The 27,997-nt window shown below is 55.2% G+C and overlaps 17 protein-coding genes across 17 annotated transcripts; 8 read left to right on the top strand and 9 right to left on the bottom strand.

The window, feature by feature from the left end:
* Positions 1-432: 432 nt before the first annotated feature.
* On the bottom strand, positions 433-1,229 carry J4E78_007220 (uncharacterized protein; the record flags this gene model as incomplete). The annotated part of the gene is made up of 2 exons (XM_049367827.1): positions 433-724; positions 775-1,229. 2 exons carry the CDS (start codon positions 1,227-1,229, stop codon positions 433-435), a joined length of 747 nt encoding a protein of 248 aa, XP_049220797.1.
* A 654-nt stretch (positions 1,230-1,883) lies between these two features.
* On the top strand, positions 1,884-2,935 carry J4E78_007219 (uncharacterized protein; the record flags this gene model as incomplete). Its single annotated transcript, XM_049367826.1, has 2 exons — positions 1,884-2,073; positions 2,130-2,935. The coding sequence occupies 2 exons, from the start codon at positions 1,884-1,886 to the stop codon at positions 2,933-2,935; spliced, it is 996 nt and encodes a 331-aa protein (XP_049220796.1).
* A 541-nt stretch (positions 2,936-3,476) lies between these two features.
* Positions 3,477-4,131, top strand: J4E78_007218 (uncharacterized protein; the record flags this gene model as incomplete). The annotated part of the gene is made up of 2 exons (XM_049367825.1): positions 3,477-3,647; positions 3,700-4,131. The coding sequence occupies 2 exons, from the start codon at positions 3,477-3,479 to the stop codon at positions 4,129-4,131; spliced, it is 603 nt and encodes a 200-aa protein (XP_049220795.1).
* A 548-nt stretch (positions 4,132-4,679) lies between these two features.
* Positions 4,680-5,164, bottom strand: J4E78_007217 (uncharacterized protein; the record flags this gene model as incomplete). The annotated part of the gene is made up of 3 exons (XM_049367824.1): positions 4,680-4,788; positions 4,990-5,021; positions 5,075-5,164. 3 exons carry the CDS (start codon positions 5,162-5,164, stop codon positions 4,680-4,682), a joined length of 231 nt encoding a protein of 76 aa, XP_049220794.1.
* Positions 5,165-5,564: 400 nt separating this feature from the next.
* J4E78_007216 (uncharacterized protein) lies at positions 5,565-7,101 on the bottom strand (the record flags this gene model as incomplete). The annotated part of the gene is made up of 4 exons (XM_049367823.1): positions 5,565-5,660; positions 5,714-6,561; positions 6,609-6,783; positions 6,844-7,101. The coding sequence occupies 4 exons, from the start codon at positions 7,099-7,101 to the stop codon at positions 5,565-5,567; spliced, it is 1,377 nt and encodes a 458-aa protein (XP_049220793.1).
* A 309-nt stretch (positions 7,102-7,410) lies between these two features.
* J4E78_007215 (uncharacterized protein) lies at positions 7,411-9,635 on the top strand (the record flags this gene model as incomplete). The annotated part of the gene is made up of 3 exons (XM_049367822.1): positions 7,411-7,437; positions 7,500-7,556; positions 7,668-9,635. The coding sequence occupies 3 exons, from the start codon at positions 7,411-7,413 to the stop codon at positions 9,633-9,635; spliced, it is 2,052 nt and encodes a 683-aa protein (XP_049220792.1).
* Positions 9,636-11,307: 1,672 nt separating this feature from the next.
* J4E78_007214 (uncharacterized protein) lies at positions 11,308-12,566 on the top strand (the record flags this gene model as incomplete). Its single annotated transcript, XM_049367821.1, has 2 exons — positions 11,308-12,366; positions 12,420-12,566. The coding sequence occupies 2 exons, from the start codon at positions 11,308-11,310 to the stop codon at positions 12,564-12,566; spliced, it is 1,206 nt and encodes a 401-aa protein (XP_049220791.1).
* A 474-nt stretch (positions 12,567-13,040) lies between these two features.
* J4E78_007213 (uncharacterized protein) lies at positions 13,041-15,079 on the top strand (the record flags this gene model as incomplete). The annotated part of the gene is made up of 2 exons (XM_049367820.1): positions 13,041-14,340; positions 14,391-15,079. The coding sequence occupies 2 exons, from the start codon at positions 13,041-13,043 to the stop codon at positions 15,077-15,079; spliced, it is 1,989 nt and encodes a 662-aa protein (XP_049220790.1).
* A 324-nt stretch (positions 15,080-15,403) lies between these two features.
* Positions 15,404-15,820, bottom strand: J4E78_007212 (uncharacterized protein; the record flags this gene model as incomplete). Its single annotated transcript, XM_049367819.1, has 1 exon — positions 15,404-15,820. The coding sequence occupies one exon, from the start codon at positions 15,818-15,820 to the stop codon at positions 15,404-15,406; it is 417 nt and encodes a 138-aa protein (XP_049220789.1).
* Positions 15,821-17,355: 1,535 nt separating this feature from the next.
* On the top strand, positions 17,356-18,567 carry J4E78_007211 (uncharacterized protein; the record flags this gene model as incomplete). Its single annotated transcript, XM_049367818.1, has 1 exon — positions 17,356-18,567. One exon carries the CDS (start codon positions 17,356-17,358, stop codon positions 18,565-18,567), a length of 1,212 nt encoding a protein of 403 aa, XP_049220788.1.
* Positions 18,568-18,895: 328 nt separating this feature from the next.
* J4E78_007210 (uncharacterized protein) lies at positions 18,896-21,565 on the bottom strand (the record flags this gene model as incomplete). Its single annotated transcript, XM_049367817.1, has 5 exons — positions 18,896-20,549; positions 20,600-21,066; positions 21,117-21,184; positions 21,294-21,437; positions 21,490-21,565. The coding sequence occupies 5 exons, from the start codon at positions 21,563-21,565 to the stop codon at positions 18,896-18,898; spliced, it is 2,409 nt and encodes an 802-aa protein (XP_049220787.1).
* Positions 21,566-21,863: 298 nt separating this feature from the next.
* J4E78_007209 (uncharacterized protein) lies at positions 21,864-22,217 on the bottom strand (the record flags this gene model as incomplete). The annotated part of the gene is made up of 3 exons (XM_049367816.1): positions 21,864-21,941; positions 22,005-22,119; positions 22,186-22,217. 3 exons carry the CDS (start codon positions 22,215-22,217, stop codon positions 21,864-21,866), a joined length of 225 nt encoding a protein of 74 aa, XP_049220786.1.
* Positions 22,218-22,570: 353 nt separating this feature from the next.
* Positions 22,571-23,390, bottom strand: J4E78_007208 (uncharacterized protein; the record flags this gene model as incomplete). The annotated part of the gene is made up of 2 exons (XM_049367815.1): positions 22,571-23,188; positions 23,241-23,390. 2 exons carry the CDS (start codon positions 23,388-23,390, stop codon positions 22,571-22,573), a joined length of 768 nt encoding a protein of 255 aa, XP_049220785.1.
* Positions 23,391-23,758: 368 nt separating this feature from the next.
* On the top strand, positions 23,759-24,279 carry J4E78_007207 (uncharacterized protein; the record flags this gene model as incomplete). Its single annotated transcript, XM_049367814.1, has 3 exons — positions 23,759-23,794; positions 23,864-24,077; positions 24,146-24,279. 3 exons carry the CDS (start codon positions 23,759-23,761, stop codon positions 24,277-24,279), a joined length of 384 nt encoding a protein of 127 aa, XP_049220784.1.
* Positions 24,280-24,664: 385 nt separating this feature from the next.
* On the bottom strand, positions 24,665-25,288 carry J4E78_007206 (uncharacterized protein; the record flags this gene model as incomplete). Its single annotated transcript, XM_049367813.1, has 3 exons — positions 24,665-24,728; positions 24,776-25,140; positions 25,193-25,288. The coding sequence occupies 3 exons, from the start codon at positions 25,286-25,288 to the stop codon at positions 24,665-24,667; spliced, it is 525 nt and encodes a 174-aa protein (XP_049220783.1).
* Positions 25,289-25,559: 271 nt separating this feature from the next.
* On the top strand, positions 25,560-26,242 carry LOC1 (60S ribosomal subunit assembly/export protein; the record flags this gene model as incomplete). Its single annotated transcript, XM_049367812.1, has 2 exons — positions 25,560-25,901; positions 25,964-26,242. 2 exons carry the CDS (start codon positions 25,560-25,562, stop codon positions 26,240-26,242), a joined length of 621 nt encoding a protein of 206 aa, XP_049220782.1.
* Positions 26,243-26,521: 279 nt separating this feature from the next.
* On the bottom strand, positions 26,522-27,847 carry J4E78_007204 (uncharacterized protein; the record flags this gene model as incomplete). The annotated part of the gene is made up of 1 exon (XM_049367811.1): positions 26,522-27,847. One exon carries the CDS (start codon positions 27,845-27,847, stop codon positions 26,522-26,524), a length of 1,326 nt encoding a protein of 441 aa, XP_049220781.1.
* Positions 27,848-27,997: the final 150 nt, after the last annotated feature.

Genomic DNA, 27,997 nt, shown 5'->3' with positions numbered 1-27,997 from the left:
CAGTAGTAATACTAACGCTATTGCCGGCAATTAGTCTGTTAACAACTCAGTCTTGCCTGCATTACGCAACATAGACTCATCAAGTAGCGTGTGCGCGACTTGGAACGACTGGCTCCAGACGTTGCCATCAAGAACCGTCGGCAAAAGCGCTCGCGCAACGTCACGCGTGCGCGACATCACGTCCGCCGGCGACTCCCATGTCAGACTGCCCACCTTTGACAACCCGTATTTGAAGACGAACTACTGCCGCGATGACCACCCACGCTCCCTCACCATCAAACAAACGTACAGCCCGATCTTCGTCCTCTGAAAATGACCAGCTGTCGGCGTTGAGATGTGTATGTTGAACCAGGACATTGTGAGAAGAGCAGTCATAGTTGCTACAAGATACAATTGCTCGCGCGGCCTTCCAGATGAATTTTCGACCCGACCTCACCACCCCGATATCTCACCAGTATATACAACCAACTTGCCACCGTACTCCTTCTTCGAGGCCTTCGCAAACACCCGCATCATGCCTTCGCAGGAATCCTCAACCGAGACCGGCGCCTTCTCGCCCATACCCAAAGCCTGGGACGCGCCGTTGCCCATATCTGTCGAAACATGGCCCGGGTCGAACGCAAAGCAGTTGAGCCAATTCTCCTCGGCGTTGATGCGAATCGTGTACCAATTGAGCGCTGTCTTGGTCGGCGCATACGCCGCGTTGGGAATGGGCAGGTGATTGCTGGAGTCATGGTCAAACGGGTGCGCGAGAGAAATGTCACGTTCACTTACACCAACAACCCCGCCGACGACCCCATAGGCAGAAAGATTGGCTCGCGCGTCGACTTCTTCAGGAATGGGCGCGTCGCTTGATATAGCGCTATCACGCCATAGACATTGGGTTCCATGTGCGCCCTGATGTCCGCAATCTTGACCTCTGCGACAGTGGGTAAGATGTAGCTGATGCCGGCGTTCGCAATCACAATGTCGAGGTGATGGATTTGGTGCTTTTGCTGCAGCTCGGCGACTGCATCATGCGCGTCCTGCTCGATGCTTGCGTCGAGCTTCACGACAATAAGCTGGCTGTCGGAACCCTTGGGCAGGTCTTGTAGCGCATGCGCGGTCGCGTGCTCCGGGTTGCGTACTGCGGCAATGACGGTGTGCGAGGGCTTTGCCAGGAAGCGCTCGGTAAGACCGAGACCGATGCCTCGATTGGCGCCTGTAATGAGGACTATGGTGGAAGACATGTTGGTGGGACGAGGTTGCAGTTCTCGTTCTCGCGTGTTGCTGGTGAGTTACGATCGAGATGAAGTCGGTTCAAAGGAACAAAGGTAGATCTCTGGCTCCACGGCAGGATATCCATCTCTTTCTCGGCGGGTGGGAAGATACTTGTAGGTTTGGGACCTTGGGCCAGATAGGCTATACGAACATCGCGAACGTTCGAAAAAATAAGGCGCCCAACGCAAAGATGACATATCGGCGTACGAACGGTTGTAAGCCATGTACGAACTTCGTACCTGCATGTGTAGGATTCATCGCCAACAGCCTTCCGATAGTTGTCGCATTTCTAAGCACGGCGCTACCCGCCAAGGTTGCGTAGCGAAGTCGAGCCGCAGATGCATGGACGCAAGGCTGTCACATCGTTCGATGATGGTAGCGGAAGCGTCGCGCTTGGAGCACGCGCTCGATGTCAGGGACGTAGGTATCGTCCTGTAGCACGATTTGATATCGTGAATGCGGGAGGTTGTGGTCGCAACGCTAAGGACGCGTCAGCGCGACTCGAGCTTCCACCGCGCGGGATGGTAAGGCTGACGTCACCATCAACCCACCTCAAGATACCGCCATCCCCACAATGTCGTGTTTACATCCAAGTCGCGCGCTCTCTTGCGACAGAATCCACCATGAAGCTCGACCCAGCAGTCATCAGGCTCCTCGGCCTGAACCTTGACAAGACGCACGTCTCTTCCGCAGGCGGAGGCGGCTCGAGCTCAGCATCGACGTTGAAGATCACGTCACAACTTGACGATGGCACAGATCAGACATTCTTCATGAAGACTGGGAACGGGAAAGAGGCCGACGTCATGTTCCAAGGTACGCGCAATCTCTAGCACCTCTGGGCTGGCTAATCAACTGACAGCGCGATGAAGGCGAGTACGCATCCCTCCAAGCCATCCACGACGTCGTACCATCTCTATGCCCTCAACCCTTCGGCCACGGACAATTCGAATCGCAGCCATCCACATCCTTCCTCGTGACTGAATTCCTTCACCTCACGGGACGATCGAGTTCAAAGTCGAAAGCGCCATCGCTGGCAGCTAAGCTCGCAAGGCTACATACCACGCCTGCGCCCATACCAGAAGGCTGTGACAAGCCTGTGTTTGGGTTTCCAGTGACAACGTGTTGTGGCGATACACCACAAGATAACACCTATAAGGAAAGCTGGGCAGACTTTTACGCGGAAAACCGTCTCAGATCCATCCTACGATCCGCGGAGCAGAATGGGCGCAGGGACGGCGAGGTCAAGAAGCTAGTCGAGCAGACCGCGGCCATGGTAGTACCCCGCTTGATTGGCGATGAACATCTCAATAACGGCGAGGGAGTTACACCTGTCGTTGTGCATGGCGACTTATGGAGCGGCAATGCAAGCGCAGGCGTCATTGGTAATAAGAAGGGCGAGCCTGAAGACGTGGTCTACGACTCGTCGGCATGCTACGCGCACAGCGAGTATGAACTAGGCGCCATGAACATGTTTGGTGGCTTCGGTGGAAGTTTCCTGAAAGAGTACCATCAGCTGTGTCCAAAGACGGAGCCTGTGGACGAATACGAAGACAGGGTGAAGCTATATGAGCTGTACCATCACCTGAATCACTATGCAATGTTCGGGGGAAGTTATCGGAGCGGCGCGGTCAGTATCATGCGAGATCTTATCAAGAAGTATGGTGGTGAAGGGTAGGTCAAAGAAGACAACGAGTGGTCAAGTATCTACATTTGAATGTACACCATTTCAACTAGTCGCGATCAGTCCGTGAAGCGAGTTCATAAGCCCAAGAAGGGAGCTGAACGCTTGAAAACGGAGGCGACTAGTCACCCTCGCAAGTTATTCTCTCTCGGGTTCGTTACTACAAGATGTGTAGACATATTGCGTGTTCAAATACAGTAGCTAGTTCTTCAAGTAAGGTTGCTTCACGAAGACTACAAAGCCGTCGGCGTGCTTACATGCATAGGTAACAAGACAATCTAGGAATAAGAGATACTTAGGAACTAGCAGCTCGATATCTGTAAAGACAGAGAGGATGCTGAGATGCGCGCGCGGTCACCGTGTCTGCCCGATTGAGACTTACCTTGAGTTCGATATTAAGACGCGCCTGCCTGTTAAGCAGTCTGTCGCTCTCTCACCTCTGCTACTCAATCCACACACAACATCAAAATCCAACTCTACCTTCCATCATCTACGCGCTACTTCACTGCCCTCAATACCTCACCCCGACTGAATTATGGCGCCTCTCCTCGCCACTGCGGTTGCTACGTACAAGCAAAAGAGGTTCGACGCTGCGGCGCTCGAAGCCATGAAAGCACACGACGCACGAATCCAAATCGTACCGGTGGAGGCGAAGCTCAACGCCAACGACATGGCAATCCTTACCAAGAACCCTCGTCAATTCGATGTAAGTTTACGCCTGCTGTCTTGCACTGAACTTGTTACTGATATATCTCCAGTTCAGCCTCTGGCACGGACTACCGCAATCCTGGATCGATGAGTGCTTTGGAGACGATCTCGGCAAACGACTCGTTAAGATCAAGCTGATCAAATTAGAGTCCCGCCCAGTCGAGCAGCCTCCGGTCGCGAAACACTCGGACTTGGATCTTCAGATAGCGGAAGCAGCTGGCTTCCACCGAGCCATCAACATATGGAACGACTCACATTCATGGACACCCCTTTACATACAACAACAACTGCGCGATCAGGCCACCGAATTGGGCAAGATTCTTTCCGACTACAACATTGACGAGCCGAGTACCCTCCCCGGCAAGTTCAAGCACGGTAGCGCAGCGTATTGCCCGTATCAACTTCGTCTGGAAGATCGCCAGGCAGCGAATGCGTTACTGGCGTCAAGCTACTTTGATGTGTACATGGGCATGAGGGACTAGTAGTATTTCCAATCTCCCAGTTCGTCGGTATGTCGGAGGTTCATTATCCCCAAGCTCAGGATAGGAAGAGATGCGTACTGTGGTACAACGGGATGCCGAGCAGAAGCAGGAGGTATTCGACCCACAATTGGTGGGAAAGAAACCAAAGACAGCGGTAGGCGTTCGGCGTTGGATCCTTGTCTGAGGAAGCTGCCTCTACCAAAGGCGATTGGAGTACATTGTGACCGATCGCTACAATACCTTACCTATTGCGAGAACGTAGCAGTGGTTCTTCAACACACAATGGTCACTTATCCCATGCCTTCTGATCACTTCATGATCTCACATAACACCACTTAAAAGTCGAAGCGTTTCCATTACGCCTTGAATATATACCCGGGTATCACAAACACCAAACCAAAGCCCCCAGAACGCACCCGCATTTGACCCGCCAGTCTCTGAAGTCCAGTGTGACAGCGGCATTCCAATCTCCGCAGTCCCATCTTCCACAGTCAATGTATCCACACGTGGGCGCCACGCCCACACCCATGCCCTCAAGCCCACCACGCTCAACCCTTGTATTTCCTCAACACATCCTCGCTGACCCTTTTGACACTCTTCGCGGATAGACCCCGCTCGCCACGTTGTTTGCTCTTGATGCTCGCTTCGTTGATGAGTCTGCGGGTATTGTCAGCTCCTGTCTTCTCCTTTTATTCCCTGCTTTCATGTCCGCATATCGCCTGCGCGAAAGTGTTTCATGGCTCTGTTCCCTTTCAAAATATCCGACCTTCGTCGCACCGCGCCAGGATGTGAATCAAAGGTAGGGCAGTGCATCGCATCGCGTCGTGGAGTGAAGTGTATGACATTGTAGGTACGTACTCTTGCATAAACAGCACATAGTTCAGGTATATCTGCGTCGCATATCAGCCTTCCATCTCCACTCCTACTCATTGACTCAACGTACCAGTATATCCACGTTCTTGCTCAAAGGCCTGTTGGAATGCGCCTTGACGATCTTCTTGACGGTGCCGCGGGGGTAGAGGGTCGGCGCCATGGTATGCGTTTGTTGTTTGCGCGACTTGCGCAATGAACGGGGAAGGTGTTTCTGGAGAGACCTTGGGGTATAGTCGGTGCGATGTGCGGGGTTGTTGAGCACAATACGGGATGGGATGCGTGGGTAGACGTGTCTGTTGACGTCGATGCGTGCAGATGGGTCTGTGCGTCGACGCGCTGGCACGTGGGAGGCTTGATACTGAACGCCACTCATGACCATAGGCGCTATGAATTGATTGGAAACCCAATAATGGTCTCACAGCAAGTCATCACGCTTTTTGATCAATTAGGATGAGTCTGAACAAAAGAATTCTCATACGAGATGCATCTATGCGGGACTATCACAAGATAATGTTACACAAACGAGATTCCACATCTACTGCGCTACATAATCACTGTATTTACACCTTCAGGCCGAGATCCGCAGCGTAGGGGAGTACGAAAAGGTCACCGACGGATGATACCGAGGCGTTGCTCTCAAGTAGTTCCTTAGCAGCCTGACGTAGTTGTTAGCACATAGCACGAGGGTAATGATGGTGTAAAGACTCACCTTCTTGACGGACTCTTCTGTTACGCCATCAATCTTCTGAGCAACTTCGTCGATCTGGTACGGTTGGGTGTTGTGGATCAGACCGTTGCCAGTAAGCTCGAGACCAGCGCGGATGTCCTGGCCGTGCTCGAGCTCCTTGAACTTGGCGGCGGCCTTTGCCTTGGAGACCTCTTCGCTCGAGATCTCGCCGGAAGCAATCTTCTTGATGGCATCAACAGCGGCCTGGGCGGTTTGGGCGACAGCCTTGGCGGATCCGGTGATGGTGGTGTAGAGGAGACCGGCGTCGGAGTAGATGGCGCTGGTGGTCTTGACCTTGGCACCCTGAGCAGCGGCCTGGCCGAGCTTGGTGAAGCCCTGCGACCACTTGACAGCGGACTCGCCTCCGAGGAGAGAGCTGAGAACGGCAATCTCGGGCTTGTAGAACTTGCCGGTGAAGGAGCTGGAGCCGGGGAAAGCAATGACCATGGCGTTGCCGCTGTCGTGGGCAATACGCTCCTCACCACCGTAGTACTTGGACTGGTCGGCACCGGTGTTGGATTCTTGGAGAGGGGCGCTGGGGACGTTCTCGAAGAACTCGCCAACCCACTTGGAGAACTCGCCGTGGTCGGCACCGTTGGCTACGACGGCGAAGTTGGGCTTCGCGTAGGCGATCTTGGAGTACCACTCAATGGTCTCGGCGTCGAGGTACTTGGTGTAGGGCGTGGGCGCAGCGGAGGCGGTGGGGACACCGAGGCCGCGGTGGAAGGCAAGGCTGTGGGCGGACTGGGTGGCCATGTCGGTGACGCTGGCGAGGAACTTCTTGTGGGCGAAGTGGATCATGGGGAGCACCTCCTCGGCGTAGACGTGGGCTGCAGTGTGTCAATTCCATCCATCTCGTGATATCAATTGTGCCTACGCTGGTACTTGGTGGAGCTGGCGACCTCGCCGAGCAGCTCGACGAAGTAGGGCAGGTCATCGCGGAGGAACTTGGCCTCGAGCACCAGGTTCTCGCGCGAGTGGTGGGCGTTGAGGCTGGCGCCCAGGAGCTCGGATTCGCGGACAATGCGCAGCGTCGACCGTCTTTCGGTGCCCTAGAGGTCCGGAGCGTCAGTCTCGCTCGCCATAGCATCGGCAGTCTCAATTCAGCGTACCCGGAAAGCGAAGTTGGCAAGGCCCTCGGTCAGGCCGGGCAGCGGCTGGAAGCGCGTGCCGGCCTTTGCGACAAGGGCCAGTGTCGTCGTGGGGCCGGCAAAGTCTCTGCTGGCGTACTTGACGCCCTTGGCCTCGCCGGCCTGGTAGTTGAAGGAGCCTGAAGCTGGGGCAGCCAGGCCGCGGCGCTGGCAGCGGGCGACGGGCTGCTGGCGGGCTGCACGCTGCGCGCCCCGGCAGGCGGTCGTTCGGGAGAGCATCGTGGTGTAGGCGCCGGGCGGAGGGCTGGGTGGTGTGCGGGGGACGGCAATGGATGGAATGCGTCTGGTGGTGCGGCTGTCGAAGATGCCCGTCACAAAGTTCGTAGGCCGCCAAGCCCCGTAATGCTATCGACCGCCGCTCCATTGGCCGGAGCTGGGACCCCACCCGGTATCATTTTCTAGTCGCTAAGACTGTCGCTGCTCAACCCTCGCTCCCTCTGCTCCAGCTTTGTTCTCCCCGTGCGTCGCCAATGTCTCCCCGGTAGCATTACCCCACCCTAGATATCTGGCAAATATCTAGGCTCCATCATGTCTTACAACCAGCGAGAGACTCCGGTAAGACGCGCCGCCCTTGCGCCTCGCCCATGTCACATGAATCATAACCAACCACTCTCCAGGTCCTTGCTGAGCTCTGCACCTCCCTGGTGAACGATGTCTACGGTGAACTCGCGGCAGTATGTCTTGTCGAACCAAGTCCCTGCGCATCGTCGCGCTCGGGCGCAGTACTCTTCTGCATCCAGGCATGCGACGGGCGCATTCAAGAGCACTCTTCTAACTCGTCATAGCGGGTCTTTTCGATCCTCGCGCGCCACGGACGCCAGAGTCTCGCATCCATCGCACGCGTCTCCTACCTGAACCCGCGCCAGATCAAGTACGGACTCGTCATCCTCCTCCAGCAGCACCTCATCTTCCACTCCGGCAGCGATGCGCCCTTGACCTACTACGAGATCGACTGGCAAAACTCGTACGCAATCGTCCGCTTCGGCAAGATCGTCAAGCTCGTCCAAGACCGCGACGGCAAAAAGGCCGCCAACGTCATGTCCAACCTGCTCGCGCTCGGCCACACACGCATCGCCGACTTGAAAGAAGCCTACTTCCCCTCCGAAACTGAAAGCGACTATGACTCAGACGACGGCGCCGCCAACGGAGCCGGCTCAAAGCGGAAACGAACCAACGGCACTCACGTCAACGGGACAGCGAAGACAAATGGCGTCACGAACGGCATCTCCTCTGAGTTGGACGACGCAAAACCAGATCCCACCGAACTCACCAACGGCCACGGCAAGACCAACGGTGTGCACAAGCCCTCCAAGGTGGACAGCGTGACCCACAACAGCGCTCCAGAAGAGCCCGGACAAGAACAGGATGACAGCGACATTGGCTCCGTCGAGGAGCTGTACGAGATCATTCAGCGGCTGATGGAGCGCGGCTGGATCAGGACAGTCACCGAAACACAATACCTCTCCCCCGGCGATATGCACGACATGCTCTACCAGGAGTCTATCGAGCAAGACAACAATGGCGTCACACCCACGGGCACCAAAGACAAGGACATTGTCCACAGAGGGACCTTGCAGCGTAAACGGGCCATGCGCGACGAATGGCTGACGGTCCCAAAGTTCGCCCGAAACGGACAAATGAATGGTTCCAACAAGCGTGTGAAGATCAACGGTGTGAACGGCACAAATGGATGGGCGGCACCATCATCGGACGACGACCTCGTTATTCGCGTGAACCCGGAGAAGATTGCAGTCGCCATGCGGACGGAGCAGCTGGTGAGTCTGGTACAACAACGTCTTGGTTCTATTACTGCGCGCGTTTACCAGACCATGTTGCGCATGCTCGAGTCCAAGACACCCCGCTGTTGGGAAGAGTGGCCTGACCCACCGCTACCTGCTGGCGAAGCTGGAGAGAACTCGATCGACCCCCGCTTCCTCGTAACCGCCCGCGACGTCGCAACGAAGCTCAGCCGTGAGCGCGATCTGGACATCTTCGAGGGCCTCGATCCGAACGCAGCGGCACAAATGACTCGCAAAGGGCACATCAATCGAGCCACTATCTGGACACAGCCAGTTGACCCCGCAACCCTCAATATGGAAGACAGGACCAAGGTCGTGGACAAGCACATACAGATGCTGGCTGAAGACCCATTTCACTTTGTCACCTGGCACTCTCGCGCCGGATTCTCGCAATGGCACATTGAGTTCGACGAGATCGCGCGGCAGATGATACAGACCGAGATCGAGAACACCATCTCTGCAAGGAAGGGATCCTTGGGCGTGAAATTGGTTCGCGCGTTGAAGAAGAAGGGCAAGCTCGACGAGCGCGCCATGTGCAACGTCATGATGATGCCCGCCGCCGACGTTCGCGGCATAGTCAACGACCTTACCATCCAGGGCTTTGTCCAGACGCAGGAGATTCCCAAAGTCGACCGACGCGAAGCAAAGCATTCCCTCCACCTTGTCTGGTACGATCGGCAGCGCGCCCGCGAAAAGCTACTCCACGACACTTACAAGGGCATGGTCCGCATCCTCCAACGTATAGAATACGAACGAGAGAAGATTGAGTTTACCCTTACCAAAGCCGAGCGATCCGACGTAGTCGGCAATGAAGAGAAGTGGTTGAGCCCACGCGAGTTGGACGACCTTCGCAAATGGAAAGAGGTGCAAGAGAAGTTGTTGCTACAGCTATCCCGCGAAGACGACCTCGTCGCTACATTGAGAGATTTCCACGGGCCGCTGGTCTCTGCTTAGATCAGAAGAACATCACGGCCTGTCGTTACGTGCGGAACGATGGATTTGGCGTTTCATGGGGGCATGCATAGGTCTGGTTCCGTCCAGCCATCAAAAGCATTCGGTACAAACGATACCCTTTCGAGCATATGGGCGGCGTTTATTTCTTGCATTGCAATTAGGTATTCTTTTCGTACCAGCTTACGCGATCTGAAAGGAAGATTTTGACAAGTTGATCCTTGCTGTAGATCACGATTTGTAGTATATACTTCAGTGACTTTGGAAACATTATCGCATCTTGTGCTTCTTTGACTCGTTGGCTATGCGTGTTGGATGCAGGCGTATAGCCTGACACGTTTGAGACTGCTTCCCCGACGTGACCCGGACTGGGAGAAGGCTTCTCTCTTGCGGGTTGACCTTACGCGCGATGAGAAGTAGACATAGCAACTACAGCCTCGATGGGTTCATGAAGGAAGTCAATGTATGCCTTTGGGCTTTCGTGATCATGCGCACAAGAGATTGTATTCGATCGAAGCCGACTAAGCACTGATGTTCCAGCCGTTCTGGCCTCGATATTCGAGTATACGGGCTATTTTGGGCTATTATTTTCCTACGAAGTGGACCTGTGGTTTGGTTGATGATACCTTGGGTGTGTCTTTGCGAACCATGGTGCCCCTCTGGCCATGGTGCCAGTCTACGAATACTGCCGTTACCCACTCCTGAATGGCGAACATTACGCTCAAAGTTGATTAATAACTTGCTCGCCCCAAGTATCCGGAGTCGCAGGCGATTACTCGTGAGACGTCATATGACCCCTTGGTTGGCAGCGCGAGCAATATACATGCCGCAGCAGAATAGATTAATGTGGCCGAGGTGAACCGGGAAACAAAACCTCGCCAGGCAGCACTGAGCCCTGTCTTCATATACTGAACCGGGTTGCAGGTAGGCGCCTATTTGAGGCGCATCTGACGTCGCGACGTCGAGCAACGATGAAGGCATATCGTTGCATCGCAATGGAAGTTAAGGAAAGGATGTCTAGGTGTAAGGCAACGTGAGTCTGGTGTCGAGGCGCGCTAGTGGCTCAAAGCAGCCGAGCTCCGCCTTCGCTCGACTGTGCCCAACCACATCACACATCCCTTCACGTCTACAGCTACGCTAAGTACCGTTGTGGCTGCAACGACCGACCGCCATGAACGCGACAACGTTCCGATATGAAGTCAAGGCGATCTAGTACCTAGATGTCTCTAGTCAGCCTCAAGCTTGCGTTCGCTCCAGCAGACGACAAGTCATTCCAAGCATCCACCCCACGAGCCACCGGTTGACAGACCTGGGACCCTGCTCGGCAGCCGGAGTGCATTGCCTAGTACCCGTTGTAGTACCCCCGCAGCAATACACCTTCATCAAATGTGGAGGCGGGCCGAGTCATGAGCATGGACGTTCTTCGCGAGCTTCGAGAAGATCCGGGGGCGCAAGTACCACATCAGCACATCAAATGACCGAGCGTTGACTGGAGAAGTCTTGAAACCTATCAGCGGCGGCATCACGGACATTCACACCGGCTGAAGTAATTTGGATATTGATGAAGACTTCATGATCGCCAGCACCGGGGTTGAGCTCCAGCATACAAATATGCGTGCTCGCCGGACGTTTCATTCTTCACGCACTCCTCATCACAATCTCTTCTCTCGTCACGATGCTGTCTAACCTTCTCTTCACTGCTGCGCTCGCAGCTGGCGTGGCTCAGGCCCTGCCTCAAGCGACCACCTCGAGGGCTACCACTACCACTCGCGCCACGACGACAACGGCCGCGCCAGCAGCGACTGGGAACCCCTTCGCAGGCAAGGACTTCTACGCCAACCCATACTACTCCTCGGAGGTCTACACCCTGGCCATGCCATCTCTTGCCGCATCTCTGAAGCCCGCTGCTTCCGCCGTGGCCAAGGTCGGCTCGTTCGTGTGGATGGACACGATGGCCAAGGTTCCTCTTATGGACACCTACCTGGCAGACATCAAGGCCAAGAACGCCGCCGGTGCGAAGCTGATGGGTACCTTTGTCGTCTACGATCTACCCGACCGTGACTGCGCGGCCCTTGCCTCCAACGGCGAGCTCAAGATTGACGATGGTGGTGTAGAGAAGTACAAGACGCAGTACATCGACAAGATTGCCGCCATCATCAAGAAGTACCCTGATGTCAAGATCAACCTTGCCATTGAGCCCGACTCCCTGGCCAACATGATCACCAACATGGGCGTCCAAAAGTGCTCGCGCGCTGCCCCCTACTACAAGGAACTCACCGCCTACGCCCTCAAGAGCCTCAACTTCGCCAACGTCGACATGTACCTCGACGGAGGCCATGCTGGCTGGCTCGGCTGGGACGCCAACATTGGCCCAGCCGCAAAGCTCTACGCCGAGGTCTACAAGGCGGCTGGCTCGCCCCGTGCCGTCCGTGGTATCGTCACCAACGTCAGCAACTACAACGCCTTCCGCATCGCTACCTGCCCTTCCATTACCCAGGGAAGCAAGAACTGCGACGAGGAGCGCTACATCAACGCCTTCGCTCCTCTGCTCAAGGCCGAGGGCTTCCCAGCTCACTTCATTGTTGACACCGGCCGCAGCGGCAAGCAGCCTACTGGCCAGCAGGCTTGGGGAGATTGGTGCAACGTCAAGGGTGCTGGCTTCGGTATCCGTCCTACTACCAACACCGACAACGCGCTTGTCGATGCTTTTGTCTGGGTTAAGCCTGGTGGCGAGGTATGTAACAACTTCGTGAATGACTGAGAAGGAGAATGCTAACGAGGATTTAGTCTGACGGTACTTCCGACCAATCTGCCGCTCGCTACGATGGCTTCTGCGGCAAGGACTCTGCTTTCAAGCCTGCGCCTGAGGCCGGTACTTGGTTCCAGGATTACTTTGCGATGTTACTCCAGAACGCTAGCCCCGCTCTTGCATAGATGGTTGACTAGTAGGACACGTAGTTCCTTCATCCAGGCTTTTGTCAGAAGGGAGGTTGTCAAGACGATGCACTGTATATAGCCGCGATCGCATCTCGCTCGTTCCAGGTTCGTGGGAACTGTATATATCAATCAACGTGTACATGATCATGGTGCATGTATCCAATATATGACTAAGTGTCCGACATGGTGATGGGTGGTGTAACGGTAATGCCGCCCGCGTGGGGGCTGGACTCGGGAAGCCACATGTCTTGGCAGGGCGCAGGCGAGCAAAGGATCAGCCGTTGCGCGAGTACTACCACGCCCCGCCAAACCTTCTTTGCCCTTTGACGTCCCGACCTACATCATCCTTTGCGCGCATCGCTCTCTTTACACGTGCGACCGCCTGACGCTCGTTCCCCTCCCAGCGCACCCTCTGCGCCCACCACTCACCCATGCGGCCCCGGTTCTATCGATAAGGCAGCGGAGAGGGCAATGCAACGCCCCAAGCTTTCACCTCTGCAGTCGCGACTGCTCGCATACCTCGTCGCTACTGGCGCCTGTATTGCGCTATGGACGCCTTCGCTACCTCTTGTCCACGCCGCCGAAGTTCTTGCGACACCTGATCACGACGCCCTTGACAGCCTCGCGCTGCACGCCTTTACCGGCGGAGAAGTACCACACATTGGAGATGGGGGATTCGATCAAGGAGAGAGCGATGGCTACGAGCCGGAGTTCAGCTATCTCGACCGAAGCCTGATTGGACGGCAGACAGAAGCGCCGGAGCCGCTGAAGAATAACGAGAAGACGGAAAAGGATATCGATCCCGAAACGACGTTACACTTTGTGTTTGAGAAGGGTCAATTGCGCCTGAGGAGTGTGCTTGATGTTCCCTTGGATGCTCTGGAAGCACGGGGAACAGATAACGCCTCTGACGAAGCTGGCTTGGAAGATGCGACAGTACCTGGAATGGTAGGCGATGTTGGTGACGGTGAGATGGGAGAGCTGGCAAAGCGACAGGCTGACAGTAGTCGCGTCTGGCTCACGGCCAATACCTGCCGCCAGCCTATGCCGAACGGAGACGCGAAGGAGGCAAGGAAGAACCACCCGCAGCTGGTCATGTACGTTTCTACATCGCCGCGTAACAAGCAACCAGGCCCAGATGCGACGCAAGATACCCTCACCAATATCACGGGCGTGCTTTTCGATGGCGGCTACGCCAGCTTCGAGCTCAACACCACTTCGGATGTGTACATTGGTATCGGAGCGCCCAAGCTCGAGGAGGACTGGTTTGGCAGCTGGCACTTTGAACTCGCCGCAAGCACAGACGGACCTTACCATAGCTACGACGACGCGACACCCTTCCTCTACATGATCGACACGGACAGCGAGTCCACCCTCTTCATATCACAGAACTTGAGCAGTTCGAACGACACAGTGGAGGTCGATAGATGGAGGGCGCAAAACCCCTTCCACATGTACGCCTTCCCAGACGGCGAATGGACACCAGTCACGGGCCTGGAACGCTCTTACTGTGCGCTTAAGGAGCAGTTCAATGTCAACGCGACAAGGAACTTCACCATCGACACAAGCATCACGACCAAGTTCAATAAGATTGGCGGTGACGACAACATGCCCAAGAGCCAATTCCATGTCAGGAACCTGCAGAGTGCGAAGACATACAACGGATTCGTCGTCATTGAGGGGAGCCAACAGCCACTCACCATCCCTGGTACGGGCACGACGAGAGGCGGAGGCAGGGTCTTTCAGGCTTTTAACTGGACGACCAAAGCTGGTGAGTGAACCCCACTGCTATGTACAGGGACATGCTAACGATGCGTGAAGATGACTCCTGCCAAGTCCTCTTCGACCTCGAATTCTGCGACATGGTCGCCTACGCCGTCCCCTCCAACACAAAGTTCAAGCTCAACGACTCCGCCCTTGCCGAGATCTACGAGAATCAAGCTCGCACATACTACGACAACTTCAACAAGTCTCTAGCGCAAGTCGCTTGCGACACAGTCTCCGAAGCCCAATACTCCCTCGCCGTAACCTGCGACGACTGCGCCAAAACCTACAAAAACTGGCTCTGCATGGTCCTCATGCCCCGCTGCGAAGACTGGACCGCAACCGACCCTTCCCTCGTACCACGCAACATCAAAACGCCCTTCGCCAACGGCTCGCTCCCGGATATGATACCCGGTTTCAACGACAGCGCTGCGTTTAGCCAGTCGAGAAACCCGAACATCGACAAGGAGATTGACCCGGGCCCGTACAAGGAGCTGAAGCCGTGCGAAGACATGTGCTTTGATATTGTGAGGAGCTGCCCGGCGCAGATGGGCTTTGCGTGTCCGAATGGCGTGCAGAGGATGGGCATGTATGGGGTTAGGGATGAGAATCCGGATCGGTTGACGTGTAGTTTTCCTGGTGCGGTTGTTAAGTTGAATGCGAAGGGTGGGGTGGGGGTGGTGGGTGTAAGTCTAGCGACTATTACGGGTGTTGCGGGTTTGGTTGCGGTTATGTTGTTGGCCTGAGATGGCATGTTCGACATCATGCAGTTCGCTTCACCTATGGTTGTGATTCCCAGCGACAGGCATTCTTGTGGCGTTGAAGCGAAAGTCAAATCTCATTCCATGCTTTCCTTTCTCACACTCTGCGCGCAAAGGGTGACGCCGGTATGCGGGGTGTGCAACTACCCACCATTACGACTTTTGCTAGTTTGGTCGCAGCAATGGCATCGTTGTACATCTAAGTCCCATGATCTCCACCACGCAGTTCGCTTCTATAGCTATGATTCCCGTGGCGGCGTTCTTGTAGCGTTGGAGCGAAAGTCAAATCTCATTCCATCCTTCCATCCCCTATACACTGAACTCCAACCTATTCCCCGCAAAGTCCCTCGCAAAGAACCTCGTCGGATACTCTACTCCCTCCGCCCCACTATTCTTCGCACCAGGCCTGTCTGCTTCCAACGGTGCAGCCTCTCCACCCCGCTCATGATGCTTCCATACTTTTACTCTCAGCTCGTTCAGCGCTTCTATACTGCCGACCCGGAAACAAGGATGTTGTGATGAAGAATGCGTGAAATCTTCACGCTTGCCGATCGCGATGTGAACTTGCTGACCGGATTCGCCGATGTCAAACCACGCGAGCGTTTCGCGTTGTAAGTGTGGTACTGCGCGTGGTGTTAGGCCGAGGGTTGTGGCGTAGAAGGAGGTGGCTAGGTGGAGTGTGTTTTGCGGGACTACGAGGTTGATGTGGTGGATGCCGGTTATCATGGTGGTTGTGGAATGGATGCGCGTTGGTTCTGTTTGGGAGGGGAGTTGCTGATGGGGTGGTGGGAGACTTGGCGCGGAGGGATGGGTGAATGCTAACTGCGGGGTGAAGATCAACCGAGCTAGCGGCCCGTTGAAGACGACGTCTTGTCCCACATCGAACTTCGCCTCTTCACGCGCAGTCTCATCACGCTTGCGGACACATGCACTTACGATCAGTCGACAGAAGCCAACATGTTGTAACGTCATCGTTCTCCTCACTTAGCCTTCGCCATCTAAGCTTGGAACGTTACAGCGGGCAAAGTCGTTATCACAGCGCGATAACGTATCAAAAAAAGAAGGTTTACCAGACGTTAAGAAGCATACAAACCAGCCTCGGATGTAAGATAGAAGAAAATCATCTTATTGGGTCGACAAAGGTTACTTGTCAGTAAACCCACGATTCATGATTGATGTTGCACCAGCATCATCGTGAAACGGCCCACATGGTGGCTGCCGAGGCCCGGATCGCAACGTCGCATCGTCGACATGGATGCGCTAGCCCTACGGGATTCTGATTAATTACCTGACGTTCGCAGCTCTCAAAAGACCGTGGCTGGTAAATGAAGGATGCTTGGAATTTTTAGCGGATGATGCCATCTTGCACATTTCGATCGCTGGCGAGTTCCAGAACATGCAAGGCATTGAATAGCAGCAAGCCAGCCGAGCCAACATGGCTTGTTGAGAAACAGCGACGCAAAGGTTGCGTTTGCAGACGTTTTTGACAGCGGAATCTTTTGCGTGAACCACTCCGAAAGACTGTGTTTAGCTCAGATCGTACATTCGGCGCCCAAGGTGTGGGCGAAGTACTGTCGCATGTCTGGACGCGATGCGATGCGGGATGTCGAAGGGGATATCGCGCACAACATCCAAAACTCATGACATGTACCACATGTCGCGGTTGCTACAGCCCCTACCATCCCATCCGCCGCTAGCGCAACGGAAATCCTGCTCGGTGATCGAGACCGTCACTGCAGACTGGAGTCATGCGCCCACATCCATCCTTGATCGCAGAAACAATCGCTTTCCTCCTCCCAATCGCATGCCAGCAAAACACGAAACACGCAGAGATCACCCGACCAATTCAGTAATCAGATATGGAGACATCCGGATCATGGCTACGGTTCCCTGTACACATCAGCCTTCTTCCCGCAAACGGGGCCACGGACTCCACAATAACGTCCCGAGGTCGCGTTGATGGACAACGCCATGGCATTCCTTTCATCACATCTCGCCGCAGAAGCAATGTTTCGAAACCCCACAGGCGCAACGCGCTGCGATGGTGCTCCGAGGAAGTCAGCCGTGGAAGTTCTGTATAAGATGGAGGTTTCCAACAGAGGTTTGATGGGCATCGACTTCGATCCGCACTTTCGCTTCCATCTCTACTACATTCGCTTTCCGCGCCTGTCTTATTCTTTGTTGTGCTGTGCACATACATTCTTTTCTTCAAACGACTTGCTCTATACAGATACAGACGACTCTTTGAACGATACCGCAAGATGAAGTTCTACGCCGCTCAAGCTTTCGCTCTTGCTAGCATTGCAACTGCTTTCCCGCATCCCCAGCTCCCTTCTTTACCATCCTTCTCGCTTCCGACTGGTGGATCAGGCTCTGGTCTTGGTGGCCTTGGTGGACTTGGTGGAGGCTCGGGACTGGGTGGCCTTGGTGGAGGATCAGGAATTAGCCTCCCAACCAACATCCCCTCTCTCGGAGGTGGAGGCTCAGGACTTGGTGGACTTGGTGGAGGCTCGGGACTTGGTGGTCTTGGTGGCCTTGGTGGAGGATCAGGATTCAGCTTGCCAACCGGCATCCCCTCCCTCGGAGGTGGAGGTCTCTCACTTCCGACCAGCCTTCCCAGCCTAGGTGGAGGCAGCTCCGGTACAGGTGGCTCGGGGTTGAGCAGCTGGCTCAGCGGCCTAGGTGGAGGCTCCAGTGGAGGTTCCAGTGGAGGGCTCGGGGGTCTCTCGGGTCTCAGTGGCCTCGGAGGTCTCGGAGGCGGTGCTGGTGGTGCTACAACAACAGCCGACGCCGCCATTCCCGCACCTTCGAAGACCGATGCCGCTGAAGCACCCGCCGCAACGGGCGGAGGCAACACTGGCGGCGCCGGCACGATCGGCACAGACTGCAAGCCGCAATCCGGATCGTCCAACGCCTTTGGAGGAAGCGAAAACGGGATCGTGGACAAGAGCTGCTGCACCGACATGACCATCGTATTCGCACGTGGTACGGGAGAGATGGGCAACGTCGGATCCGTGTCCGGACCACCCATGTTCAAGGCTATCCGCCAGAAGCTGGGTAACGACCGTGTCACCGTTCAGGGTGTTGACTACGCTGCCTCTGCCGCTGGTAACGCCAACCTCGGTGGCGACGGTGGTCAGAAGATGGCGGATCTGGTCAAGCAGGCCAAGTCTCAATGCCCTGACACCAAGGTCATTGTATCGGGCTACTCTCAAGGTGCCATGGTCGTTCACAATGCTTTCAGCAAGGGCATTTCTGCTGCTGATGTTAGCGGTGCTGTCATGTTCGGAGACCCATTGAAGCGCCAGGCTATCAGCGGTCTTTCAGCTGACAAGATCAAGCAGTTCTGTGGTACTGCTGATCAGATCTGCGGCGGTGGTGGTGATGGCGGTGCTACTGGGAGCCATCTCAGCTACGGCAGCAGTGCGGATGCGGCGGCTTCCTTCGCTATTCAGGCCGCTGGGCTTGCTTAGGCGCATCGAGGTTGTCTTGTAAACTCGCATTGCTGGTCCGTGTGAGCTACAAGACGAGACATACGCGATTGTTGAGGCTGGTGCGATAGTAAGCTGGAGTACATTCAAATGTAGATACTTGACCACTCGTTGTCACTCTATCAATTCTTTGACTCATCCTTCACTACTCTCATTCACAGTGGTACCGACCTGGGATGCGCAAGTCCGCGCTTTTTCTTCATATGTCTATTTCAACGTGCCATAATACCTACATTATGCTATCACCCCATCCGACATCTCCATTCCAGCCTCCGCATACGTCCAGTACCCTCGCTCCAATCCCACCACCTCAATCCTTGACAACCTTCCCAACGATCCACCCCTCAGCGTATCTCTTCCCCGTCGCCGCCTCCGGAATCTCCACTTTGAACCCCTTACCAACACTACCCCTACCCTCCCCCTCCTTACCACCACCATCCCCAACAACAACAACAAGATCCTTAACCTCCTTAACCGCCAAACCCAAACTCACACAACTCGCCACCATCCTCCTAACCTCATCCTCCCAACTCGCCTTCACACCGTCCGCCTTCGCCGTGCCTACACCCAACCTCTTGTATTCTGCAAACGCCATTTTCGCCGCCTTGATATGCTCATCGACTTCCTGCCAGAGCTGGCTATCCTTATCTTGAATATCCTTGACAAAAGCCTCGGGTGGGGGTTCGGAAGCAGACGGCATCGGTCCGTAAGGCTGGCTATACGCTTTGAAGTCGTCGAATGGCGGTGCTTCAGGTGGTTGCAAGGCGAGGAAAGGTTTCATCCTGAGTTCATAGCGGAGCTTTTCTGTGGAGAAGGGAGTGCGGCGGGGCATGGGTAGTTTACCCAGATAGCCGCAGATGACGTAGAAGCGGGCGAGAGCCAAGGCCAACGATGCTGTTCCTTCTGTCTCAGCGAGCAGGGAGTCTAGGAAGGGTGACGCTTCCTCCACGTCTTGAACTTCTCTGAACCGTCGCGATTTGAGAAGCTCGGTGGAGATACTGAGGTAGTGTGCTTCCACCCTCTTGAGCAACTCCTTCCGTCGTGTAGCGATGAGCGAGAGGAAGAGGTACATGCCCGCGTATTCATCCGGCAGGTAGATGTCCTGTTCGAATCCGAGTAAGATGACCTTTTCTATCATCCAGAGCTTCTTGTGGTAGACCCAGGTAGAGAGGGAGAATTCCATGACTTGGGCACTCTGACCGAGAGTCGCAGCCGCGGAGGAGATGTCCATGTCGATTGAGCTTGCGTCGGCTTGCAGGAGGTCCCAGCCTGTAATGACGTGTGTCAACATACGTCTCAGTCGACAACGGTTCTGGCCCATGGCGACCCAGAGATCGAGGTAGGCTTGGCCGGCGCGGTCTACGAATTCGTCGATGAGCATTGCGAATTGGAGGCGTGGGGGCTTGGGGATCAGGGCATTGCGTGGTGGTGACATTGTCCAGTTGATGGGGTCTATGACGGGTGAAGATGGAAACACGAGTGTCTTTACGTCGGCGAGAGGGAGGGAGACGGAGGCGTTGAGGACGTCAGGATGGAAGAGTAAAGTTGCTAGGTAGGAGCGGGCGTATGTCAGTGGCGGGGGTGAGCGAGCAGAGAAGTGCCAGAGGAAGGATTGGTATTCGAGGGGGTCCTGGGGCAGAGCGGGGAAGCGCGTGGCTTCGGCGCAATCAGTAGCTATCTGATGTAGCTTCTCCAACGCATCCATGAAGTCGAGTTCTACGACTGGTCGTGGGGGAACTGTAGAGGCGAGACGACGTTGCATCTTCGGACTGAAAGCACCAGGCACGGTCTTCCCAAGCTGATGCGTATTCTTCAGCGAATTGATACCTTGGAGGATCGGTGGCCATGAATAGGATATCTGATCGAGCGGTAGATCCAAGTCAAGGGCGCGAAGGAAGTCTTTCCGGAGTTCTAATCGTGAACTGATTGCCTTCCGGAGCGCATCATTGATCTCAAATTCGGGACTACGATGTGTTAGCAGGCCGTCGACTGTCCAGTCCGCGGTGGAGCATACTCTTCAATCGTCTCCATCGCCGCATCCAACTCCCTCAAAAACACATCCATCGGTACACTAACAAACAGCACCCGATTATAAGTATGTGTGCAAAAGTCCTCCTCTTCAAAGTAATCCCTGCCCGTAATCTTCGCAATCACAAAGTCGCATCCTTTGATCAACGCTAGACAATACGCTCTGAGCACGTCCAGCAACGGTCCAGGTCGTCTCTCATGCAGGATTTCCCCACGGTAGAACTGCGCCTGCTCGAGAATCTTAGTCTCGGGCCAAAGCAGCTTATCGATGTGCAAAGACGTGAAGAGGGTTTGGGACAATGGGTAGCCGGTATGCCAGGCCATTTCGTAGCAGAGTAGTTGGTCCATGATGCCTATTAGTTCCTCGGGTAGAAGGGGAGCCAGAGTGTCGTAGTCGTCTTCTAGGGTTTCTCCAGGTTGGAGGAAGCCGCTGTCCATTTTGGGGTCCATGATCTGTGGTACGTAAGTCGAGAATCTTCATTTTAGTAGTAAGAGCGGTGTACCTCGATGGCCCCGATCGACTCAAACAGCGTAAAGTATTCATCTTTGACGAGTTGACCGACTTCGAGAGCTGGACGTTGTCAGTCCATGTTGCCTGGGCATATCATGGTAACCACCGCAGTACGACATGACGAGGCAGCCCCGCCATGCCCCTCCATGTACCTGAGGTCTCAACTCACCATTACAAGCTCTCGTAAACTTCTCCGTCACATCATGAATCTTTGGCTGCGTCCCCGCGACCGGATGTCTTGATTGTCTCAAGGGTAAATTAGCGGAAGTAGAGGCCGAGATGGTAGGCGCAGACTCTTGCGCATGTGAGGGGCCTGGGCATCATCAGTATCGACTGCTCTACGCAGAAGTAAAAGAAACAATTACCAGCCCCGTCAACGGCTACACCTGTGTCATGGTCCGGGGTGGGGGCTGTGCTGTGGCTGCTAGACGCATCTGCCATGTTGTGGTGGAGTCGATGCCGATGCGGGAAGATTTGTGACAGCCGAGTTGGACAGGCGCGCGTCCGAGGCAAGCGGCAACATTACTGGTAGTCACGACCGTGATCTCAATTCTACTTCACAAGCGCATGGGATTACTGGGGAGAGTAAATGTCGGCTTAATTGTTGGTGTGTATTGGCTTTGATTCCGCTCCAGCTTGATAGTACAGCTTATACGTCTATCCTCCCCAGGCGTCATCTCTCCTCCATTGTCCATACCACTCCATCGTGTCTATGCCAGGTCCCTTCCTCTCAATTGCTTTACGAGGTCTTGGCGGCATCGGCCTGTGCCTGGAGCGCCGCAGCGTTGAGCTCCTTCAGCTCGCCCTGCTTGCCGTTCTGCCCATTCCGTTAGCCCAGCTCAACTTCCTCAATCCATCCCATGCCATCATCCTGACTCACCTCCCACTTGGCGAAGCGGAGTTCACTCTCGCCCCTTCGCTCGGCAGCGATGCGCTTGTCCTCCTTGAGCGAGCGGCGCACGACGCGCGATGCGACGGCAATGTAGCGGTTGTAGCTATTCAACAGTCAATGGCGGGTCCAAATCTGGGGCTGCAGCGGCGGCAGGAGTGGGCGGGCGTACGTGAGACCGGCGGCTTTCCACGCGAATGCCATTGTGATGGTAGGATGCGGGTTCGTGGGTGTGGACGGGGTTTGGGTTGCGGGTGCAGGTGTTGAAGTTGCTGACTCCGGCGAGATTTCGCGCATGCGGCTCGGAGCTGCAGATCACGTGCACATCTCAGGTACGGGGAGCGTTTTGGGTAAACTGTACCCTGGTGGACACATAATATTTTACTTGATGGAAAGCAACTATAAAAACCACTGAGTACATCCAAGATGTCACTAGAGCACTCAAAAGACATACATAAATCCGTAATCGTGTTCATTATGTTTTCATAGCCAGTCGGCTACATCATGATCTACAGTCGCTCGTAAGGTTATACTGGTCTTGCAGACTACACGCTTCCCTACAACTCCATGGCCTCTCCGCCCTCGGCGGTGTCGTCGCCGCCTTCCCTGTTCTCAAAGGTAGCGTCCAGCCACTCCGCAACATCCTGACCTTCATGGTGCACAAAGTCCTCGCCGATACCGCTGATACCGACGCTGGTGTTGTCGACAGTCAGCTCCTTGTCTTGTGACAGCGACTCCTTCAGCGCCCTCAGTGCGTGCTTGATCAACTCCTCCCTGCTCGCACCCTCGAAGTCGTCCAGATGCCTCTCAAGGTATGTCCTCGCCATTTGACTCCTAGCACCGATACCGCATGCAACCATCTCCTGTGTGACACCGCTGGGCTGGAACTCGAACAGATGCGGGCCCTTTGCGTCGACACCGGCAATCAAAAGTCCCACACCATAGGGTCTCCGTCCGTACTGTTGGGTGTTGGTCTGGGCGCGGTCGGCGATGCGAGAGGTGATCTCAGAGAGGGGGATGGCGCGGTCGTATGTGAGGCGGGATGCCAGTGATTGTTGCTTCATGAAGTTGGAGAGCACACGGGCGTCCGAGGCGAGACCGGCGAGCGCGACACCGAAGTGCGAATCGATGGTGATGATCTTCTTCTGGTAGGAAGAGAGTTCTTCGGCGTTTCGCTAGTAGTCTATTAGTAATTGTTGGTATAATTGAGAGAGCGTGGGTAATTACCTTGATTGCGGCAAGTACTGCATGGGTCTTGCTGACGATTCCGACGACGACGGAACCCTGCTTGACCGCTTCCTGTGCATATTCCACCTGGAAGATGCGGCCTTGTGGTGAGAATGTGACCGAGTCGTTGTCGTAGTTGTTGCGGAACATGTTGAAGGCGGGATGTGGGGTGGTCTGTCGACGGCTAAAAGAAGGAAGTCGAGACGCAGTATGTTTGACGGTGGTGCTGCAATCTAGTGGCGAAGACAGTAGTCGTGTGGTGTGCGGCGTGGGACGAGTACCGAGAGAATGTGGTGTTGCAGCTGGAGGCACCCGCTGTTGACGACGATGAGCTCCAGAAGTTCAAGCTTGGCAAGGCCCTTAGCGCGTGCGACGCAACCTCACCACCAGGCGTCTAGCAGCCAGACTCCCATCACAGCAACCTCGCATCTTCGCCGGACCGAGGATCGAACCAAGGCGACGTCGGCGCATACCTCTGCAACACACAATCGTCACGTGCACCCCGCTACGAATTCACCATGGCCGGCATCAAGACCATCATAGGGCTGTCCTTCGTACGTCAGCCTGTCGCATGCACGCGCGCTCGCTATTCCACTATGCATTCGCTAACACCGTCCTACTAGGTCCTGGCGATCGGCTTCCTCCTTGTCATCCTCTCCGCCGCGCTCTTCAAGAACTACCTCACGCTTCTCGTCGTCGCAACCTACGTAATCGCGCCCCTGCCCAACTGGCTCTGCGGCCGCGCAGCAAACCGCGATGATTTTATGGAAAGCACCGGAAATGGTGTCGTCGACTTTGGACGGTTCTTGACGGGCTTCTTTGTGGTCATGGGTATTGGTGAGTACACCTGGGTGGCACAAGGACGATTCTGGGGTTATCTTGGCAGAATGCTAACACGTTGACAGCCCTCCCAACACTACTGTGGCATTCGGCAGAGATCGCGGGCGGCGCGGCGGCCATGTCCATCTTCGGCGGTCTTCTGATATACGCGACCATCATCAGCTTCACCCTGTTCTTCCAGGAACAAGAAGACTTCTGACTCGCCGGCGGGACTCAGCAATGAGGAACCGCACACACAATCTGGTCCAGCGCGACCACTGGAGGAATGTCGAGGGCGTTGAAGGCAAATGCTGACAGCCAGAAGATTCGGATCGGTGCTGCCCCATGTTTATGTTGTACCCATAGTTTGCTGAGCGTTTTTGTACAAGTATCTCGAACACAATGCATAGGATGACTTTGGTTGTCCGTATTGGAACATGATGACTCGAAATCGCTGAATGACTGGCATGAAACAACAAGCTGCCTATGACGAACAGTCCCGACCCTTCAAATACTCGTACATAATTATTTCCATTCCGTGCGCGCGTCCAGATGCTGAACGCGCCATATCCGTCCTCAGTCGTAGCCTTCAATCCACCAGTAGCCTACAACGCCAGGTTGTAGGTGTATTCGTCTTCCATGTTCTGCGCGATCCAGAGCACAGCGGAACTATGCAACATTAGCAGCCATCCCGACACCTCAAGTATCGTACTCACCTCAGCATAAGAAGCGCATTAGCAACGACGTTGCCAACGCCCAGCCAGAGAGTCGGCCAAGTATGCCCAACAACAATAAACTTCATAACCATAACCACAACACTGCCCGCAAGTCCACCAGCCAACAGCGCAAAACCCAAGAACAACACCAGCCTCGCCTTCCACGCGACGCCGTTCCCAGAGTAGGAGAAGCTGTCGGCGGACAGACGCGACTTGTCGATGCTGTTGATGACGAGCATGCCGAGGGCGCTGCAGATGCCGGGGATCCAGTCGACGAAGGTGATGTGGACGGTTGGTTCGGAGCCGTTCATGGCCGACTTGGACCAGACCGAGATGTCGATGAGGGTGTAGAAGCCCATGGCGAACTGCGAGGCATTGTTAGTAGGTGTGTAGGTGTGGCATGCGAGAGGCGCGCACCAAGGCTCCCGCGATGTAGACGCCGGCAGTCCGCGTGTTGGCACTGTTCATCCACGCGGGCTTGGGGAAGCGGAAGAGGCGATTCGAGTCCTCCATCATGCCGTGCGTATGCGTATGCGACTCGGTGGAGTGTGGGATTGTGGTGTTGGGGGTGTGATGCAAGGAGCTAGCTAGCTGCTGGAGTTGCGGTTGCGCCAGTCGAGGTTGCGGTCCACCCGGTCGCGCCTGCCCTTGGCACTTACGTGCCTGGTCGGTCGGCATCTGCAGCTCGCCAACCGCCGACGAAAAGTTCCAGACTTCCAGACTTCTTTACCACCAACACCAACTTTTGCGCCAACTTCACCCACGCACCACGCTCTTCGCTAAAATGGGTCTCTCCAAGCCCTCCACCAAGGGCAAGACCTCCTCGAAAGGCAAATCCGGCCCTGCGAAATCCGGCGCCAACAAACCGAAAGCGAAGTCTGCGAAACCGACTGGTAGCGCGCCCGAGGGCATATCGAAGCGCAAGCAAAAGTCCATGTCCTTGGCTAAACCGGGTGGCCAGCAAAAGACCAAGAGTGTTGTTTCCAGGGATGGCAGGAAGAAGAAGCGCGTGTATACGGAGAAGGAACTGGATATCCCGGCGCTGAACGGCATTATACCTGCTGGTATTGCGAAACCGAAGGGTGTGAAGAAGGGGAAGAAGTTTGTTGATGATCCGGCTAGTATGGTATGTTAATCTAATCCTCCGTCCAATTCCTCTCTCTTTAACCTGATACTAACGTCTTCAAGATGGCCATCATGTCCGTCGTCAACGCCGAGAAGGAAGGCCACCTCGAGTCCAAGATCGCCAAAGCACGCCAGCTAGAAGAGATACGCGAGGCCAAGCGGAAAGAAGCCGAGGCGAGGAAATCAGACAAGGACCAGGCTTTCGAGGAGAGGAAACAGGATCTCAAGAAGAAGAGGAAGAGGCATAGTGAGCCTGGTGCGGGTGGGAATAAGGATGAGGGCGATAAGATCAAAGAGAAGGATCGCAAGTCCAAGCAGAGGAAGAGGGTCAGCTTTGGTTGAAGGAATGGTCTGTGGGCGTGAGTTCCATGTTGATGGGGAGGTACAAGGCAGACGGACAGACATTGCGGCGAGACGATCACGCATCGTGTACGATATCGAGAAGGCCAGTGTCGATAGACAGCGCATGCAGCAAACGCGAGCGTAAAAGCACGGCAGAGAAGAGGGCGTCATATGTTCGCGCAACACATCAGGTCTACAAGCGATCTACGATATCTAAAAGTCTATGATACCCAAACAAATTTACAATCCAATCCAATCTCCAAATCCCAACTCAATATTCTAAGCCTCAGGCAGTATCAACCTCCGATGATTCGGATCGAAGATCGGATACTTCTTCCCCTGCAACCCTCCCATATTCACATCCTTCCCTTCATCCACCCCCTTCGTAGCCTCAAGGTCCACTTCAGCGTGCATCTTCTCCAAAAACGCCGCCGCAGCACTCGCAAACCACCTCCCCCCACCCAACTGAAAAGACCCCAGATGACCACCCCAATCCGTCGTACACAGCAAAGTATTCGGATTCTGCAACACCTCCTGATACGGCAGTCCCGCTTTATTGCTAATCGGATCGTCCTCCGCATTAATCCCCAAAAAGGGGATTCGAATAGCCAGTACCGCGTCTACGGATTGCGAGTCCCTGTAATACGCGCCTTCAGTCGGATACCCCCACGTCGGACACTGGACATGTCTGTCGAATTCGTGGAGGTATTTACTTGCCAACAGCGCTGTCTCGTCGATACCGGGGTTCTTCAGTATTTGCTCGCGGTGCCGGTGGAAGAGATTCATGAGGTTCTTGCCCATGGTGCGGGAGTAGATGTGGAGTCCTAAGTATGTGGATTGGAGGGTTGTGTTGCACACTTCTAGGTTCCAGGGGTTCGAACAGGATACCGCGGCTTTGAGGGTGCAGCGGGATCCTTCTTCGCCGCAGTAGTTTGTGAGGATGTTGGCGCCGAGGCTGAAGCCTATGGCGTAGAGGGGGCGGTTGGGGAAGAGGGCATGTAGGGTCTTGATGGTTTGACGGAGGTCCCAGGTTGCGCGTGAGTTGAAGAGTTGGGGGGTTGAGATTGCGGAGAGGGCGCAGCCACGCCCGTTTACGACACATGCGGCCCAGGGTTGCGAGCGCGATGTGAGGAGCGGTTGGAGGGTTTCGCGCAGGTAGACTTCGTGGGAGCCGCCGGTTAGGCCGTGGAGGGCTATTAGCATGGGGGTGTTGTCTGGACTTCCTATTGCGTCCCATTCTTTGGACGTGAAGTTTGTGGTTCGTTCGGGGAGTTCGGTGGTGTCCTTTTCTTCGGCCATTCGCGTAGCGGATGCGAGTCCTTCTTCTTTTGGTACGACGAAGTCTACGGCAAAGGTGCCGGGGTAGACGGAGTGGTCGGAGTCGAAGATTTGGCGCTTGTAGTAGATTTCTGGGCCGGGGTCTTTGACGGCTGTGTACATTGTCTGGAGATGGCCGTTGAAGAGGAAGGGGTTTAGGCGGCATGGTGGGATTGAGGACTCGGCGATCTCTTTGAGGTTTGTTTTTGAGCCAGTCTTGGTCTGGAGGGGTGTTGGCGAGGCATGGGAGGTGTAGGTCGTTTTGCTGTGGCCTAGGAGCCAAGACATGATGAGTTTGGTTGGAGTGCTACCCAATGCGAGATTGGAAGGTGTCGTGTTTCTGTATGAGGGGTACCGCGACTCTATGTAAGACCTCGAGATCCAATCCGATAGGCAACCACCTCAGCACTACTGTAGGTTTTCGGTCCTGTTCCTAGC

The sequence above is a fragment of the Alternaria triticimaculans genome, assembly GCF_023758025.1.
Source record: "Alternaria triticimaculans strain BMP 0046 chromosome Unknown scaffold_10, whole genome shotgun sequence".
NCBI lineage: Eukaryota > Fungi > Ascomycota > Dothideomycetes > Pleosporales > Pleosporaceae > Alternaria > Alternaria triticimaculans.
The sequence above is the reverse complement of the archived record's forward strand: the minus strand, read 5'-3'. Positions and strand labels throughout refer to the sequence as shown.